This window comes from Erinaceus europaeus, chromosome 7 (genome assembly GCF_950295315.1).
Source record: "Erinaceus europaeus chromosome 7, mEriEur2.1, whole genome shotgun sequence".
NCBI lineage: Eukaryota > Metazoa > Chordata > Mammalia > Eulipotyphla > Erinaceidae > Erinaceus > Erinaceus europaeus.
The window spans coordinates 77,363,237-77,382,296 of record NC_080168.1 but is presented as its reverse complement, the minus strand read 5'-3'; the positions used below and the strand labels follow the sequence as shown (position 1 = coordinate 77,382,296).

Genomic DNA, 19,060 nt, shown 5'->3' with positions numbered 1-19,060 from the left:
AGAACGTGATTTGTGTTTCCTCTTTTATGTTCTGTTTTCTTAATGTGATAATGAAAATAAGTTTTTTCTACTATGGAGGTTAAAAAGGAGGTATTTAAAAGAATAATCAGTATATATTTTTCCATAGTAAGAATATACTAGACAATATACTAGATTATATACAAAATATACTAGGAAAAAAAAAAAAAAAGCACTTCTGTAGCAAAAAAAAAAAAAAATTTTAAAAAGCCAAGCTTCATCTTTCAAGAAACATTATTCATCTGTGGATACTGAAACCCCAAAATATAGATTGAGATGAGAATGCATTGCCAAGCTGAATGTAACCACTAAACTATTTGTCATAACTGAAAGAAAATTATAATAAACTTATCTATAGATTATGGAATAAAAATTTAACCTAGTATAGCTTCTAGCATATCAAAATAGCTAAGAGGAAGGGTTAGCATTAAAGCTAAGCACACAGAAACTCACCAAGGCACAATGATCTCTGTTATTCTGGCTGGTCAACTCTGACACAGTACAAGTAATACTTGGAGCCAAAAGGAGTTCCCGCTGATCAAGGTAACATTGGTGAATATCATTTAGCAGTTGTTGGTATCTGATGAAAAGTGAATGACACTGGAGTATAATTTTTATTTCAAACAGGCAAATTAAATACGACCTAAAATTCTAGGACAGACTCTAAACCTCTAAAATAATATAGACACCTCCAATATGCCCATATTAAGTACTATAAATATTTTATGTAGATGAGGAAAAAACAAAGCATAACTATTGTGCCCTTATAGTTATTGTACAACTTATTTTTAAGAAAAAATTTATCTTCCAAGAGTAGACTTCTTACATCTGCCCAAGAAAGAAATCCTGCTACAGGAAAAAGATACCCTGGTTTATAACTTTGGTCCCCAAAATAAGTTGTGCTTGTTAAGGGGGGGGAACAACTTTCAGGAGGGGGGATAGCAGATTCCCATGCCTGAGGCTCCTAAATCCCAGGTTCAATCCCCAGCACCACAATTAAGCCAGAGCTGATCAGTGTTCTGGGGGGAAAAAAATCAATCAATAAAAAAAATAAGTAAAAGGAATGTTAATAAAACCTTGCATGGTATACAAGGTAACTGCTATGAAAATAATAGGTTATAAGTGATTTGGGAAAATAGTACTTCAGGGGTAAGCAAGACAGCTCACCTAGAAAGGTGCCTGCTTGTCATGTACATAACCCACAATTGAACCAATGGAAGATTTAGTGCTGTGGTGTCTTTTCCTCTCCCTGTGACTTTCTCCATCTCAAAAAATTAGTCTGGAGCCTAAGAGACAGCATAATGCATATGCAAACAACTTTCATGTATGAAACTCTGAGGTCACAGATTCAATCAATCCCTGACATCACCATAAACCAAAGGTGACCAGTGCTCTAGTTTTTTTTTTTTTTTTTTTTTTTTTACTATTATTAACTTTATTTATTGGCTACAAATAGAAATTGAGAGGGAGGGAGAGGTAGAGATAGATAGAGACAGACACTTGCAGCACTGCATTGTAACATGTGCACTCAACTAGGTCACCAGGCCACCCCCCTACCCAGTGCTCTAGTATTAAAAAAAAAAAAAAAAAAAGGAAGGGAGGGATTGTTTGGGGGACTAGAGAGTTAATGTAGACTAGCACTTAAAAGGGGGGAGGGGGCAGGTGGTAGTGCAGTGGGTTAAGTGCACATGGCAGGAAGTGCAAGGGCCAGTATAATGATTCCAGTCCTAGCCCCCACTTCCCCACCTGCAGGAGGGTCTCTTCACAGGCGGTGAAGCAGGTCTGCACGTATCAATCTATCTTTCTCTCCCCCTTTCTGTCTTCCCCTCCTCTCTCTATTTCTCTCTGTCCTATCTAACAACAACAGCAATGGCAACAACAAAAAGGGCAACAAAATGGGAAAAATGGGCTCCAGCAACAGTGGATTCATGGTGCAGGCACTGAATCCCAGCAATAACCCTGGAGGCAAAAAAAAAAAAAAAAAGACAAGGCTGGTCTGGATCAACGAAGTGCCAGCAATGAAATTAAGTAAGTAAATTAATTAATAAGTAAATAAATAAATAAAATATGGGAGTTGGGCAGTTGCACAGAGGATTAAGCGCAGGTGGCACAAACTGCAAAGACCAGCATAAGGATCCCGGTTCAAGCCCCCGGCTCCCCACCTGCAGGGGAGTCGCTTCACAGGCAGTGAAGCAGGTCTGCAGGTGTCTATCTTTCTCTCCCCGTCTTCCCCTCCTCTCTCCATTTCTCTCTGACCTATCTAACGACAACAACAACAATAACTACAACAATAAAACAAGAGCAACAAAAGGGAATAAATATTTTTAAAAATACATAAAATATATGAAGGAAGGATATTACAGGAATAAATAGGAGGGAAAAATATATGTGAAGGACGGACTGCAAAGGAAAGTAATTTGAATACTTACTCAGGCATTTTTTCAGATCGTTGTTCTATTTGTTCAATAAGTGTCTGCAGAATGAAATATAAACATCAAAAATCTGTTTTGGTTATTATAACTTTTGATGATTATAAATTTTTCCTTTTTTATTATAATTTTTTTCTTTTTGTTTTTGTCTCCAGGGTTACTGATGGGGCTTGGTACTATAAATTCAATGCTCCTGGCAGCCATTTTTTATTGGATAGGACAGAGAGAAATTCAAAGAGGAGGGGGAGATAGAGAAGGAGAGAAAAAGACACCTGCAGATTTGTTTCACCACTTATGAAATGTTCTCCCTGTAGGTGGGGAACCGGGGGCTCAAACCAGGATCTTTTCGCGAGTCCTTGTGCTCCTATTATGTGTTCTTAACCCGGTGCACCACCATCCAGCCCCTATTATAAACTTTTTCTAGATTATAATAGTAACACAAATTCTAGCTGCAAAATCTGTAGATACAAAAAACAAAACCATAAATGATCTCAATATCTGACAGATATAAATATTTGGAAAATAGTTTGTTAATTTTTCAAAAACAGATTAGAAAACTGAATGTATGGTATAATTCTAGTTTTGTCTAAAGAAACATGTAACTGTGTGCTTATAAAATGAAAGTCTTGGGAGTCGGGTGGCAGCACAGCGGGTTAAGCGCACGTGGCGCAAAGTACAAGGACCAGTGTAAGGATCCCAGTTTGAGCCCCTGGCTCCCCACCTGCAGGGAAGTTGCTTCACAGGCAGTGAAGCAGGTCTGCAGGTGTCTTTCTCCCCCCCTCTGCTTTCCCATCTCTCTTCATTTCTCTCTGTCCTATCCAACAATGACGACAACTATAATAACTATAACAATAAAACAACAAGGGCAACAAAAAGAGAATATTTTTAAAAAATGAAAGTCTTCTAAAAATGTTAAATGTTATTTTGGTACTACAGATCATTTTATTTCCATTCTTGTCATTTTCGATGGAGAGACAGGAAGACCAACAAGTTCACTAGGTAGAATGTGTGCCTTGCTGGTGCCATGTTGCTGGAGGGTACTCCCTGATCTGTCTCTGCCTGAAATGAAATGCAATCCCAGAAACAGTGAAGTCATACTAGTACAAGGGCCTTGGCTCTGCAGGGGTTGGGGGTGGCGGTGTTAAACCACCATAATTCTACTCTACCATCTCTGGAGGTACACTTAATACTACGTTGCTGTATACGGTGCCAGAGCTTGAACCCAAGGCTTTGCACACGTATAAGATGACCTAGCTCCCAGACGCCTAACTCCATGGCTTTAAATGCCTTACACCAGTCTTTCACTATGAATCTAAGTTAATTTTATGTATTTTAAAGTCTACCACGTCAGATATGAGAATAGCTATTCCTGCCCTTTTTTGTAGGCCATTGGCTAGTATGATAGTTTTCTATGCTTTCACTTTAAGTCTGTTTGTCTTGTTGAGTTGAGTTAGGTGGGTTTCCTGTAGACAGCATATTGTTGGGTTGTGTTTTCTGATCCATCCTCCTACTCTGTGCCTTTTAATAGGTGAAGTCAGGCCACTGACATTTACTGATATGACTGAAGATATTTTAATGCCATTCTTGTAGCTTGGTAATAGTTGATTCTTTCAAATGTTGCTTGTCTGAGGTTTTTTTTTTTTCCTCCAGGGTTATTGCTGGGCTCAGTGCCTGCACCATGAATCCACTGCTCCTGGAGGCCATTTCCCCCCCCCCCTTTTGTTGCCCTTGTTTTTGTAGCCTCTTTTGTGGTTATTATTATTACCATTGTTGATGTTGTTCGTTGTTGGATAGGACAGAGAGAAATGGAGAGAGGAGGGAAAGACAGAGAGGGACACCTACAGACCTGCTTCACTGCCCGTGAAGCGACTCCCCTGCAGGTGGGGAGCCGGGGGCTCAAACTGGGATCCTTACACTGGTCCTTGCGCTTTGGGCCACGTGCGCTTAACCCACTGCGCCACTGCCCGACCCCCATGAGAAGGTTTTTATGCCTCCATCTAGTCTGAATGACAGTCTAGCAGGATACAGCAGTCTTGGTTGAAAGACTTTCTCATTGAGTACTTGATAGATATCTTGCCATTCTCTTCTGGCCTATGTTGTCTGTGGAGAAGTCTGCTGCTAATCTTATGGGTTTTCCTCTGTAGGTGACTCATTGTTTTTCTCTTGCAGCCTTCAAGTTCCTTTCTTTATCCTTATTCCTTTCCATACTAAATATGATGTGTCTTAGTGTCTTTAAGTCTGTGTTAATTCTATTTGGGACCCTCTGGGCTTCTTGAACCTTTATGTCTTTTATGTTGTCTAGATTAGAGAAGTTCTCAGCTATTATGTCCTGAAGAATGCTTTCTTCCCCTCCCTTTCTTCTTCTGGGAAGCTAATAATGTGTATAATATTTCTTTAGACGTCATCCCATAGGTCTCTGTTGTTGTTTTCAGTATCTCTTAATCTCTTTTTGAGATCTTTTTTTATATGTATTTTCCCTTTTGTTGCCCTTACTGTTCTTTTATTGTTGTTGTAGTTATTATTGTTATTATTATTGATGTCCTCGCTAGATAGGACAGAGAGCAGGAGAGAAAGCTACACTTGCAGATCTGCTTCACCACCTGTGAAGTGACTCCCCTGCAGGTGGGGAGCAGGCTACTCGAACCAGGATCCTTAAGCAGGTCCTTGCTTTGTTCCACGTGCGCTTAACCTGCTGCACTGACTCCCTCTTACTCTTTTTAGTTGTCTCTAATTAGTCATCAATCTTGCTACTTCAGTCTTCAGACTCATTAATTCTATTCTCTCTCCCCCCTACTGTTTTCTAGAATGTATCTATTTTGTTACCCTGTTCTGATACTGTTTTAGCTTGTTCAGCTAGTTGTGTTCTCAGCTCAGCTATTTCAGCTTTCAGCTCTTTAATAACCTTGAGATAATTAGTTTTCTCTTCCAGAGTCTCATTTGTTGTTTTGCATTTCTGATGACAATTCTTTCAAACTCTTTACTCACTCCTGTGATTATTTCCTTAGCTAGTGTTTGGATGTTGACCTCACTATTTTTTGGTTCAACCTTTGGGGGGCTTTTAGCTAACTCTTGTCCTGGTTCATTTCTCCAGTATATCTTCTTGTTGGTTTAAACATTCTATCTAGTATGTTATGTGGTCCCTCTCTCAGTACTTTTCAAATTACTGATCACTCTTGCCTGGATTGACTTGTGTCTAAGTAAGGTAATTAAAGGGTTCATAGTTGTGGAAATTGACAGTTGCTTCAATATTATTTTAATCCCTGAGTTGGAGCACAGTGGCTTAAAAGCCTCTTTTGTGCTTTTTCTTCTCTGTAGGCAATGGGAGCCTGAGGGCTTTTAAACTAGAAGTAGGCTTCTTCACTTAATCACTGACTCCTGACCAAGAGATAAAGGAGGGTAGGGCAGAGATAATCCAGTGGTTATGCAAAGAGACTCTCACATCCCAAGGATCTAGGCTCAATTCAGCTTCTCTGCAAGCCAGGAGCACTGCTGGGCCCTGTGAGTTTCTAAAAAAGTCCCATTTATAGTCTGTAGGTTCTGAGGCAACCAACCACTATGTTCTCATCAGGAGAACATGGAAAGGCTCCCACCACACAGCCCCACCACTAGGCCACCAAGGTGTAGATCTTCTCCTGAGTTTCCTGGTTAGTTCTCTGTCACCCGGTGTCAGCACAGGTCCTCCCCCCTGCTGCTCCAGCCTCTGAGCGCAGTGGCAATGAAGACTCACAGTTGCATTTGGTGAGTCTTAAGGTAGTCCTCTCCTCTCTTCAGCCGTCTTTTTGTTGGTGAAACAGATGGAGGTGGTGCCTCAACTGGTAAACTGCCAGACTGTTACCAGCCACTTAATCTCTCCCATGGCTCCTTTTGTCCACAAGCCACAGGTATTTGCACTCACCGTTGATTTGGTGGGTCCCTGAAGTTATTCTAGTTCTGCCTTGTTGTGGTCCCAGATGATCTCCTTTGGTATTGCTTCTCTTCTTTTCTAAGTCACACCTATACCTACTACTACTTCTGAATGTCCCTATTATATATATATATATATATATATATATATATATATAAGCTAGTGAAATAGAAAGGAGGGGAAAGATAATAAGAGGGAGAAAGTAAGCTAGTGAAATAGAAAGGAGGGGAAAGATAATAAGAGGGAGAAAGTCAGAAACCTGAAAACCTGCTTCACTGCTCCTGAAGCGTCCTCCCTGCAGGTGGGGAGTGCGCTGGAATCAGGGTCTTCACGCATGGTAATGTGAGCACTTAACGAGGTGCACCACCATCCGATCTGATTTGACATCTCAAAAAACTACTATTCCCCCTATACCTACAGTCAACTCATTTTTGGCAAGGGAGCCCATAATATCACATGGAAAAAGGAGTCTATTCAACAAATGGTATTGGGAAGATTGGGTGGAATCTCGCAAAACAATGAAACTGGACCACCAAATTTCATCACGTGCACAAGTTAACTCCTAATGGAGCAAAGATTTAGACGTCAGGCTAGAAATCAAGTACTTAGAGGAAATCATAGGCAGAACTCTCTTCATATGTTCTTGCAGTACCTTCACCAATTGAAATCCAATTATAAGAAAAACAAAAGCAAAAATAAACCAATGGGACTAAATCAAACTGAAAAGCTTGGGCAGAGCAAAGCGAAGCACCACCATAATAAAGAGACCTCCCCCAAGGAGTGGTAGAAAATCTTCATGTGCCATACGTCAGCAGAGAATTGATAACCAAAATACACAAAGAGCTCACCAAACTCAATAAAAAGACAAATAGGGCATGGTAGATAATATAATGGCTATGCAAAGAGACTCTCCTGCCTATGGCTCCAAAGTCCCAGGTTCAATCCTCCACACCACCATAAGCTAGAGCTGAGTAAAAATAAAAATAAATAAACCAATAAAAGGGCAAACAATCCCAGTGAAAAATGAGGGGAGATACGGGCAGTATCTTCTCCAAGGAAGAGATCCACAGGGCCAACAGACACACACACAAAAAAATTTTTTTAAATAAATAAATAATTGCTAAAAAAATCACTGATGATCAGGGAAATGTAAAATAAATCAACAAACAACAAGATACAGCTTTACACCTGTGAGAATATCACACATTAGCAAAGACAGGAGCCAGGAGGTGGTGCACAGGCAAGGTGACGTAGGTCTGCAAGTGTCTCTTTTTTTCTCTTCCCATCCCTTCTCAATTTCTCTCTGACCTAGCTAATAAAAACAGAAAGGGAAAAAATGGCCATCAGGAATGGTGGATTCATATTGGGATTTAAGAACAAAGGACAATCAGAGAAGACCTAAAGTGAAATATGGACTGGATGTTGTTTATTGCACCAAAGCAAAGAACTTCTGGGAGGGAGGGAATGGGACAGGATGAAGGGACACGGGGGTCCTGATGTGTCTTCTAGACAGTAATCAAGGAGAGATGAGAGGCTGTGCTATGTATTAATAACTATACTGTAAACTATTACCCCCTCAATAAAAAATTTTAAAAAATACTACAGTTAAATTCTTACCCACTTTGATGTACCAGATTGCTTCACTTTATCCTTAATTACATTTCTGCATTTCATGTACTCTGGTTATAACAATTACATAAAGTTCTCTCAAAATATAGGCTTATTATGTCTCCATAACCTGTTCTATATATGTTGTTTCCTCTGTATAAAATGCCCCATCAATACTCCTCTAAAGTTCACCATAAATCCAACCTATTTAAACTCAAGTATCTTCATCTACAAACCTTAACTGAGTAATATAAGAAGAGTTACATATTTCTTGCTCTGTGATTTAAAGTATCTCTAAGATACCTCTAAGGTAAACAGCCATAACGTGAACAGAAATTGTGTACCTTTCACTCAGGCTCACTTTTCCTGCAGAAGGAAAGTGCCTAATGAAGCTGGGTGATGGTGCACCTGGTTGAGCACACAAATTACCATGTGCCACAAGGATTAGGGTTCAAGCCCCCAACCCCAACCTGCAGTGGGGAAGCTTCACAAGGGGAGAAGTAGTACCAGTGTCTCTCCTTCTTCAGTTCATCTCTATGCCCACTTTCACTCTGAACTTCTCTCTGTCGAGTAAGTAATAAACAAATGGGAGTCAGGCGGTAGAGCAGCGGGTTAAGTGCACGTGGCACAAAGTGCAAGAACCGGCGTAAGGATTCCGGTTCGAGCCCCCAGCTCCCCACCTGTAGGGGAATCGCTTCACAGGCGGTGAAGCAGGTCTGCAGGTGTCTATATTTCTCTCCTGCTCTCTGTCTTCCCCTCCTCTCTACATTTCTCTCTGTCCTATACAACAACATCAATAACAACAACAATAATAACTACAACAACAATGAAAAAGAACAAGGGTAACAAAAGGGAAAATAAATTTTTTAAAAGTAATAAACAAATAAAATATTTTTTAAAAGAAAGAAAAGTGCATAACATAAAGTAATACTTCAAAAGGGCTGGTTAAATGAATTTCATAGCAATATGCTATTTGTCAACAGACTTACTCTGACTTTGGGGGCAGCAGCTCTAAATTTCACATAAAATAGTGTAAAGGCATTGTCCACATTAGGTACAGATGAAGGATCCTAAAGAAACATGGAGAACAAGGAAAGAAGATAATTAACAAACAAATAATTACTCAAACATGACTTTTCATATTGCTACTGCTTGGCATATATACCAACCAAGAGCTTAGAAAAGTCCCAAAGAGAGCTTAAATAGTATTATTATAAATGAAAAATAATTAGTGCCAACAATTCTCATTATCATGAAACTTTACCTTGCATAACACAAATGTGGGCTGAATTCAGACTCCGTCAATTTGTCATTTATTGAATATATGTAGGATAGTAGCCTAATTATTTATCATCTATGTGATTCACTGCATCCAATACTAGGCAGTTCTGTGTAGCTTAGAGCACTTCATAAGTACAAATGTGTTACAAGACTGATACATGGTAGATATTATACTTAATGATTTCAGTTTCCTAACTCACTAAAATTTTTACAGAATAGAAAAAATTATGGGGCTGGAGAGACAGCATAATGTTTATGCAAAAGACTTTCATGCTTGAGATTCTTTTTTTTTTTTTTAAGAAAGGAGACATTAACAAAACCATAGAATAAGAGGGGTACAATTCCACACAATTCCCATAACCCGATCTCCATATCCCATCCCCTCCCCTGATAGCCTTCCCATTCTCTATCTCTCTGGGAGTATGGATCCAGGGTCGTTGTGGGTTGCAGAGGGTGGAAGGTCTGGCTTCTGTAATTGCTTCGCTGCTGAACATGCTTGAGATTCTTAAGTCCCAGGTTCAATCCCTAGCACCACCATAAGCCAGAGCTGAGCAGTGCTCTGGTGGCTCTCTCCGTAGTTCTCATTTAAAAAATAAAAATAGAAGGCCAGGTGATAGTGCAGAGAGTTAGTTAACTGCACGTGGCGTGAAGTGCAAGGACCCAGCAAGGATCCTGGTTTGAGCCCCTGGCTCCCTACCTGCAGGAAGGTCACCTCACAAGAAATGAAGCAAGTCTACAGGTGTCTATCTCTCCTCTCTGTCTTCCCCTCCTCTTGTGATTTCTCTCTGTCCTATCCAACAACAAAGACAGCAATAACAACAACTATAAACAAAGGCAACAAAAGTGAAAAAATGGCCTCCAGGAGCAGTGAATTCATAGTGCAGGCATAGAGCCCCAGCAATAACCCTGGAGATAAAAAAAACCAAACAAAAAAATTTAAAAAATAAATAAAAATAATTTTTTAAAAATACAAAAAAGTACATAGTCTGGCTGTTAAGTGTAAGTAAAATGTAAGCCAAAATTCAGTGGTTTTGAACTGAAAGCTCAAAAAGATAATGTCATTTAGGAAGTAAGTCTAAAAACTTAATATAACCTTCACTGTTTTGTTCTCTTTAGCAAAGAATCATGCTCAAGGGTCACCTTTGCTAGACCTACTTTCATTTTCTAAGCTAGCACCCTAATTTTTCACTTAGAATTTTCTATAATGTGTAAATGATTATTTTCTTTCCTTCACTGTTGATTATTTCTCCTGAATATAAACTTCTCGAGGGGAGGCACCTTGGCGGCTCCTTTGCAAGCTCCTATTTTGCTGTCCTATATTTCTAGCAGAACACATTAAACATTTAAAAGTGGAGTAAAAATGCCTTTGCAGGGAGTCGGGCTGTAGCGCAGTGGGTTAAGCGCAGGTGGCGCAAAGCACAAGGACCGGCATAAGGATCCCGGTTCGAACCCCGGCTCCCCACCTGCAGGGGAGTCCCTTCACAGGCGGTGAAGCAGGTCTGCAGGTGTCTATCTTTCTCTCCTCCTCTCTGTCTTCCCCTCCTCTCTCCATTTCTCTCTGTCCTATCCAACAACAACAATAATAACTACAATAAAACAAGGGCAACAAAAGGAAATAAATAAATAAAATATAAAAAAATGCCTTTGCAAAATACAGAATTTTATACACTATTCTAAACAGGTACTTTATTATTTTTTAATATTTTTTTCCTTTATGGGGAGGATTAATGGTTTACAGACCATAGTAAAATATAGTAGTTTGTACACGTGTAACATTTCTCAGTTTTCCACATAACAATCTACCCCCCTCTAGGTCCTCCTATGCCATCATGTCCCAGGACCTGAACCCCACCTCCCCACCCCACTCCAGAGTCTTTTACTTTGGTACAATATAGCAACGAAATACAAAATTTTAAATTACCCATTACAAACAAAAAGTTCAATGTATATATTACACTACTTAGGTTTTTATTACTTTTTTTTGTCTACTTTCAATATTTTCATGGAAAATATTCTGTCACAATAGACTAAATTGTATTCTACTATTTATCATGTTGTACTGAGTACTGTTCACATGTCACATTAAATAAGAACAATGGTCATGTATAATAAGACCATTTTTTTCCTAATAAAAATGAAAGTGCAATGTATTTGCTGACTTAATAAAAAGCTTTTAAAATTAGTTAACAGATAGTAATCTTAAATGATTATGTTACTGAATTAAAAAGTAGAGCACATCTCACCCTTTTTAGTAACTGACTTGTGAGGCTCTGTAGTGTATTCACAGTATAAGTCTTCATAAGGTGCAAAGCTTTAGAAAGACACTGCTTAAACTTCACTAAATATACAGGATAATCTTTAAAATTTGGCTGTGAAGAAAAGGAAAAGAGTTACAAAGAAGAAACAAATAATGACAAAACAAAAAATTTAATGAAGACCAATATGTCCATCATGTAAAGCTCATATATAAAGTTAAAAAAAAAAAAAAATCCTGGGGTAGGGCAGTAGCACAGTGGGTTAAGCACACATGGCGCCAAGTGCAAGGACCAGCATAAGGATCCTGGTTAGAGCCTCCAACTCCCCACCTGCAGGGGAGTCACTTCACAAGCAGTGAAGCAGGTCTGCAGGTGTCTATCTATCTCTCCCCTTCTCTGTCTTCCCTTCCTCTCTCCATTTCTCTCTGTCCTATCCAACAACGATATCAATAACAACAACAATAACTACAACAATAAAACAACAAGGGCAACAAAGGGGAATAAATAAGTATTTGTTTTAAAAATCCTATGTAGATCCATGAAGATTAAGATGGAGTCAGTTTTAGACATAGTCAAATCACCTATGCCTGGCACAAAGTAAAGACTTAAGTATTTGAAATTTTCAACAAAATATACTGTCAGTACCCTACTGACCTCAAAGCTAACACTGCAAAAAGAAAAGGAGTTTGGGGAAAAACATATTCAGCTATATATCCTTGGAGGATAGGAAGAGAGGGTGATAAAATTAAAGGGCTCTGTCCCCTAAGTAACAATATGTTTCCAAAGAAGTACTGAGAATAAAAGGACCTCAACACCCTAATAACCACTTAGCCATGTAGATGGAATTAAGCAGTCAGGAGAAACCTCTATCTAATCCAAGGGATTATCTCAGGAGCTGAAAGTACTGTTTAGAACTTACTAAAGTTTTTCATCTTTTTTTCCTCCAAGGTTATTACTTGGGCTCAATGCCAACACTACAAATCCACTGTTCCTGGAGACCATTTTTCATTTTTAAATGCCAACACTACAAATCCACTGTTCCTGGAGACCATTTTTCATTTTTATTGGATAGGACAGAGAGAAATTGAGATAGGAGGGGGACATAGAGAGGGAGAAAGACAGACACCTGCAGACCTGTTTCACCGCTTGTGAAGTGACCCCCTGCAGGTGGGGAGCCAGGGGCTCTAACTGGAATCCTTGCATGGGTCCTTGCACTTCACACTATGAGCTCTTGGCTGAGTGTGCCACCACCTAGTTCCCAGTTTTTCTTCGTATTTCTTGAAAGGATAAGTAGTATTTATATTACAACTCAAGAAAAGATATGACAGGAATATTAAATATCTTTAAAAGGTATAGAAATGCCATGACTTACATGAGACGAGATATAAGTTATGCAATCATCTAGCTTGGCTAGCATAGGTATAAATCCATCACTATTCACAGACAATGTAGGAGAATTCAGTTTCTTTAAGGAAAAAAATAAATTGAATTTAATTCACAGAAAATATATAGGCAAAAGTAAAAAATTATGCATTAGAATTAGTATATTTCCAGTTAGGAGATAACAGTGAGTATACTAATGTTTTTACATTTTAAGTGTCACCAAAGTATCCTTATATGTATGGGGACCTATGTAAAACAGTAAGAGACAAATAAGGGATACTGACTATTATTATTTTAGATAGAGACAGAAAGGCAGAGAGAGAAAATGGAAAAGAGTACAGCACCAAAGCTTCTTCTAATAGAGAGAGCTAAGCTTGAAGTTGGGTTACACACATGCCAAAGCAACATGCTATTCAAGGCAGCTACTTCACCAGCCCAGGATAATGATTTAATTTATTTTATCCCTAAGGAGATTTAATGGGGCTCTTCAAAAATTAGCAAATATTTCATATCATAATACAATGTTAAAATAATATATAACATTTTCTAAAACTTCACAACATTTATCAACCTACCACTTTTAAACACTAGCAATATTCTCAAGGTTAAAGGATTCACTAGTAGCCACACTATTTTCAGCAGTTACATTATGAAAATACACTATATATACATGTAAAATGTAAGGAAATATTATGAGTGTAAATACAAACAATGTATGTGATAACATGAAAAATTATATGAGCCCTATAACCACATCTTGTGCAACATACTATAAATGTGTAAGTATGCAAACATAAGTAATATACATATAAGTAGTATACATATAAAGGATTTATACTTATTTCATAGTTCTTTCTTAGCTTGATAAACAGCTTGGAAATCACCTACTTCCTATTGCAATTAGTCGCTAATTTCACTACTATCTCTTTGGTAAACTATAATAATTAAAATTAACTTAATAATTTTAGTAACAAGATTTATGAATAGACATTGATGATTTTATGAACCAGAAACACAGAGAAATGAGATTTAGATAGCAGCTTTTATTTAAGGCTACTACTCTGAGATGTAAGTATGTGTTGTAAGAACTGTATTTTTCTTCAAACTGAACACAGAACAGGTTTTTTTAATATGCTATTACTAGAGCAACACAATTATATCAAGATTAAATAATGAATATTTTCTCTAATGTTCCTTACATGTATATAGTATGAGCCACATTCTATTACAAGTTAAAGTATTCTTATATAAATTCATAGGACTGGACAGTGATGCACCTGGTTGAGTACAGATATTACCATGCACAAGCATCTCAAATCCCCAGTGGCCACCTGCAGAAGGGAAGGTTCAAGAGCAGTGGAGTGATGCAGGTGTTTCTCTTTCTTTCTCTCTCTCTCCTCCTCTCAATTTCTCTCTGTCTCTATCAAATAACATGACTTTATGAATTTTATAATTTCATTTATCATAATATACACACATTTTTTGCTCCTTTTCAACAGCATTCCCCCTTTCAAGATGTGCTTTCTTTAATAAGCTTACCCTTAATTCTTTCTCTAATAAATTTTAACAAATATACACACAAAAAGATAATCAACAAAGATTTCAATAACAATAAAATAATTTAAGGAGAACTATTTCTCAAGTCAGATTTGAAAAAATATACACAGATTAGTAATGGCATATTCTTCAGTCAAAAACTGAAATATCTACCAGCAAGCAAATGATTACACTAAAATATCACTTGTTGATTTATAAATTAAAACATTATACTCAGAGAACTATGTCATTAATTTTATGAAAAGTAAAAAAAAAACAATGCTTACTGTGTTAATAGTTTCCAATTCATTAAAATAGGAAAGCTTTTGTTGAATGTTTTCAGCCAAATCAACAAGCTCCGACTTGCATTTTAATTAAAAAGAAAAATCAATTATTTCAAGAACATAAGAAAAATACTCATCTTCAAAAATCATACAGATTTCTTAGACATAGATTTCAAAATAACATTTAGAGTGCTACAATCATAAAATAGGCAAATACTATTAAAGTATACTCTTTTTAAAATATTTTATTTATTTATTCTTTTAAAGAAAGAGCGATACAAATACAGATAGAAAGATACAGACAGACACCTCACAGCAGTGCTTAGCTCTGGTTTAGTGTTGCTGGGGACTGAACCTGGGACTTCAGAGCCTCAGGCACAAAAGTCTTTTGCATTGCCATTATACTATCTCCACAGACCAAGTATACATGACCTCTTAGTAAAATAATTATTGTCTATTAAAAATACACAAATTACATATAAGAGATAACTGAGATAAATCATAGTAACTTAAATATTCTGTCTTACAAAGTGTTTTGTCTTTAACTCGGAAGTTTAAGGAAAATCTTAGGGCAAGTTCTTTTTTTCATATACCTTACTGTATTACCATCATTACACTTGGTTGAAAAGTTTCAATAAAGAACAGTTAGAACAAACTAATATAACCCTTTCTTCTTGGAAACTGTACTAAGACCTTAACAGCTCAAAATGTGTGACAATGTAGTAAGCACAGAGTCTCATACACAGCAGTATTCAATATGTACTTGAAATTTTAAGAAAATTATCAAAAGAATAAAATTGTATCAGTCTACTTAAAAATAAAATATTAACTAAAACCATGACCCTTTATCCTACTCCAAATTACCTGTTCTTTTAGGAGCTGTTCACAGGCTTCATGTAGGGTTCCTGTCTTATTGGATACAAAAAGATACTGTTTCTGCAATGATTCCAGATGCTGAAGAGCATTGTTTACATCATTCAATATAGCATCACACTGCTCCTGAAACCCAGACAAGTAATCCCTCATCTGTCTAAAAAACAGAATCAAAAGGGGATTGGCAATAATATTTTCCCCCAATAAGCACAATCAATCAACAACAGTCTCATTTTCCCCAAAATGAATTCAAGAGGAAAGTCTGACGTATTCACAAAAGCTTAGTGTACTCTGACAACTGCTACAAAACTTAGAAATGAAAATCACTTTAAACTATAAGCAGCAAAAGGAATCAACTTTGGAGACACATACTGGTTCTCCACATGAAAAGTATTTGATCACCAGCTCAACTTTCAAAGACTACATGCCAGGGACATCCCCAGCTATCAAGGTGGGCTCAACAAGTCACTTCTGCTGTTGAGAGAAATAATGCAACGTCTTGGAAAGAATTCTGGACTTAGAAGATTGAATTCAAGTCTTTATGACAATAAGTAAGTTAAAATTCCTTAGCCTTAATTTGCACTTCTGTAAGATATGAATAATACCTTTCTTCACAGAGTTACCATGAGGATTAAATGAAATCATCCATCTAAGAACCCAAGAGAATATCTAGCAAGATGAGTCAATGTTCAACGGATGCTCAACCCACCATCTCCCAATCAGTTAGAAATCATAAACTGTCAGAAAAAAAAATAGGAAAAGAAAAACAGAAATCATAAACTGTAATGTACCCTATATCATCACATACACAAATAAAGCAACACAGTATACTCTGTCTTAATGGTTATCCCTAAAATCTCTTGGGTGTTTCCTTCTAAAAAAAAGGCAACAAGTACCAAAGGCTGGAAATAACTCACCCCATACAGTGCACTCTACTATGTAAGAGTGTAAGAGGACCTGGGTTCGAAGCCCTAGCCACCCCACAGGAGCACCAAGCAAAGAGGAAACTTTATAAGCAGTGCTGTGGTGTCTCTCCTCTCTCTATCTCCCTCCCTCTTTTTCACAATGCTATATGCAGGTGGGGGAGGGGAAAGAGTCCAGGAGTGGTAAAACCATACAAGCATAAAATTCCAGCACAGCGAAAGGAAAGGAAAGGAAAGGAAAGGGGAGGGGAGGGGAGGGGAGGGGAGGGGAGGGGAGGGGAGGGGAGGGGAGGGGAGGGAAGGAAAAAGGAAAAAGAAAAGGCAAAGGAAAAGGGAAAGGGAAAGGGAAAGGGAGGGGAGGGGAGGGGAGGGGAGGAGAGGGGAGGGGAGGGGAGGGGAGGGGAGGGGAGGGGAGGGGAGGGGGGAGGAGATGGAAGGAGGGAGGGAGAGAGAGAGCATTTAAGTATTGATTAAGGGTTCCTGTAAAACTCCCATTTGGCTACAAACCTCTGGAGTTTTAGTCAATGTGTGCCTTCCTGTTAACCTATTAATTACAAAGTGATCACACAACTCCCAATACCTGTTGTAGTAACCCAAATCCCTTTCTGGCTATTCTTAAAGTAAACATTGCTGTTAAAATTTTCTTTCAACAATTTCATTTAAAGACACAAGTTATTAATTGCTTCAGATGACTGTGAGTCAACAAACAGGATGGCCAGCAAACGCAGGGGCACATACCTATATTTAGTCTCTTCATCCTGATCCATTTGTGTTTGTAGTTTTGCAAACCATGAGAAAAACTGGAAATGTAAATAAAATGATGTAAGTGACAAAACTAAAAAAGACAAAAAGAAAAGCAGCTCCATGGCAAACGAGTCAAATTGTCGGAAACTGAGATACTGATAATTAGTTTTGGCTGAGAAACAATGATTTACTTACATATATAGTATGTACATGCTACAAAAAGCATTTTCAGAATCTAATAAGAAAGATTATTAAATGTATAATATTTGTGGGGTAGAGAGCATACTGGGTAAGGCATATGCCTTGCCATGGCCACGGCCCAGGTATGAAACCAGCACTACAAAGGAGATGCTATATGACACTCCAGTACTGTGCAGCCTCTACTCTTTCTTTCTTTTGAAACATTTTATTTATTTATTAATGAGAAAGATAGGAGGAGAGACAGAAAGAACCAGACAATATTTCTGGTATATATGTTACCGAGGATCAAACTCAGGGCCTCATGCTTGAGAGTCCAGTGCTTTATCCACTATGCCACATCACGGACCACTCTACTCCTCTTTCTCTTTCTTACTCTGAAAACGTAGCCTGGAGCAGTATGCACAAGGCCCTCTCTATGCATTAGAAAGATGACAAAATATCTAAGTAGATCTTTGGGCATAGAACAATATAAATGTTACCTAATAAAAATTGTAAGAATATAATTGCAAAAGTAATAGAATGTTTTAAGAACATAGACTTATGTATCAGCTTAATCTGAATTTGAACCCTACTCCTACCACCTATGTCCTGAAGAAAATCTATTACCACAAAGTGGTGAGGGCCAGGGAGACATGCAGTAGTAAAGCACCAACTCTGCATAAAAGCCACGGGTTTGGTCCATGACAACACCAAAAAGTCAAAGCTGAGCAAAGCTCTGATAAATAAATAGTAAAAAACAAATAAAATAAAATAAAATAAAATAAAATAAAATAAAAGGAGGCCGGTTAGTGGCGCACCTGATTAAACACATAGTACAAAGTGCAAGGACCTACGCAAAGATCCTGGTTTGAGACCCTGGGCTCCTGCTCCCCACCTGCAATGGGGGTTGCTTCACAAGCAGTGAAGTAGGTCTGCAAGTGTCTGTCTCTCTCCCTCACTATCTTCCCCTCCCTTCTCAACTTCTCTCTGTCCTATCAAGAAAAAATCGAAAAAAAAATGGCCACAGGAGCAGTGGATTTGTAGTGCAGGTTCTAAGCCCCAGTGATAATCCCGGAGGCAAAACAACAACAACAAAAAAAAAATCAAACCACAAGCTCAGAGCACTGAGCTTAATTAAGCAAGCCTGAAGGAACTTTTGGGAGTAATGGAAATGTTTTATATCTTGATCACAGTAATTATACAAGCATATAGATTTATCAAAATGCATACTTAAATATTTTCAATATATTAGAATTTAATTTAAAGAGAGATGTGCAAATACAAATGAAGGATTCAAATAAATCCATAGACAAGGTGCAAGATTATTATCTATAGTGGCCTGGGAGGTAGTACAGCAGATAAAGCACTGAATCCTCAAGGATAAGATACTGAATTCAATTCTTGGCATTGCATATAGCAGAGTGATGCCCTGCTTCTCTTTCATACCCTCTGTTTCCCTCATTAGTAAAAACTCTATTATTATTATTCTCTATCATCCTCAAGTGAAATTTGTTTTATTTATTTGTATTTTGCTGCTGGGACTTTGTGGGGGTGTTATACCTCAGCAATTCTACCACTTGGAGTGGATTCTTTTTTTTTTTTTTCTTTTTTCCTTTCAGTCTGAGAGAAACAGAGAGGAAAA

At 37.9% G+C, this 19,060-nt stretch overlaps 1 protein-coding gene across 1 annotated transcript in view; it reads right to left on the bottom strand.

Moving 5' to 3' along the window:
* Positions 1 to 19,060, bottom strand: part of COG3 (component of oligomeric golgi complex 3) — a 73,620-nt gene that overhangs the window by 44,382 nt on the left and 10,178 nt on the right. Inside the window, exons 3-10 of the mRNA XM_016187307.2 lie at positions 17,233 to 17,294; positions 15,563 to 15,728; positions 14,702 to 14,776; positions 12,868 to 12,960; positions 11,484 to 11,609; positions 8,949 to 9,029; positions 2,448 to 2,491; positions 472 to 598 (exon numbers count right to left, since the gene is read on the bottom strand). Of these exons, the coding sequence (XP_016042793.1) occupies positions 472 to 598; positions 2,448 to 2,491; positions 8,949 to 9,029; positions 11,484 to 11,609; positions 12,868 to 12,960; positions 14,702 to 14,776; positions 15,563 to 15,728; positions 17,233 to 17,294 (774 nt within the window). The remainder of the gene's footprint in view (positions 1 to 471; positions 599 to 2,447; positions 2,492 to 8,948; positions 9,030 to 11,483; positions 11,610 to 12,867; positions 12,961 to 14,701; positions 14,777 to 15,562; positions 15,729 to 17,232; positions 17,295 to 19,060) is intronic.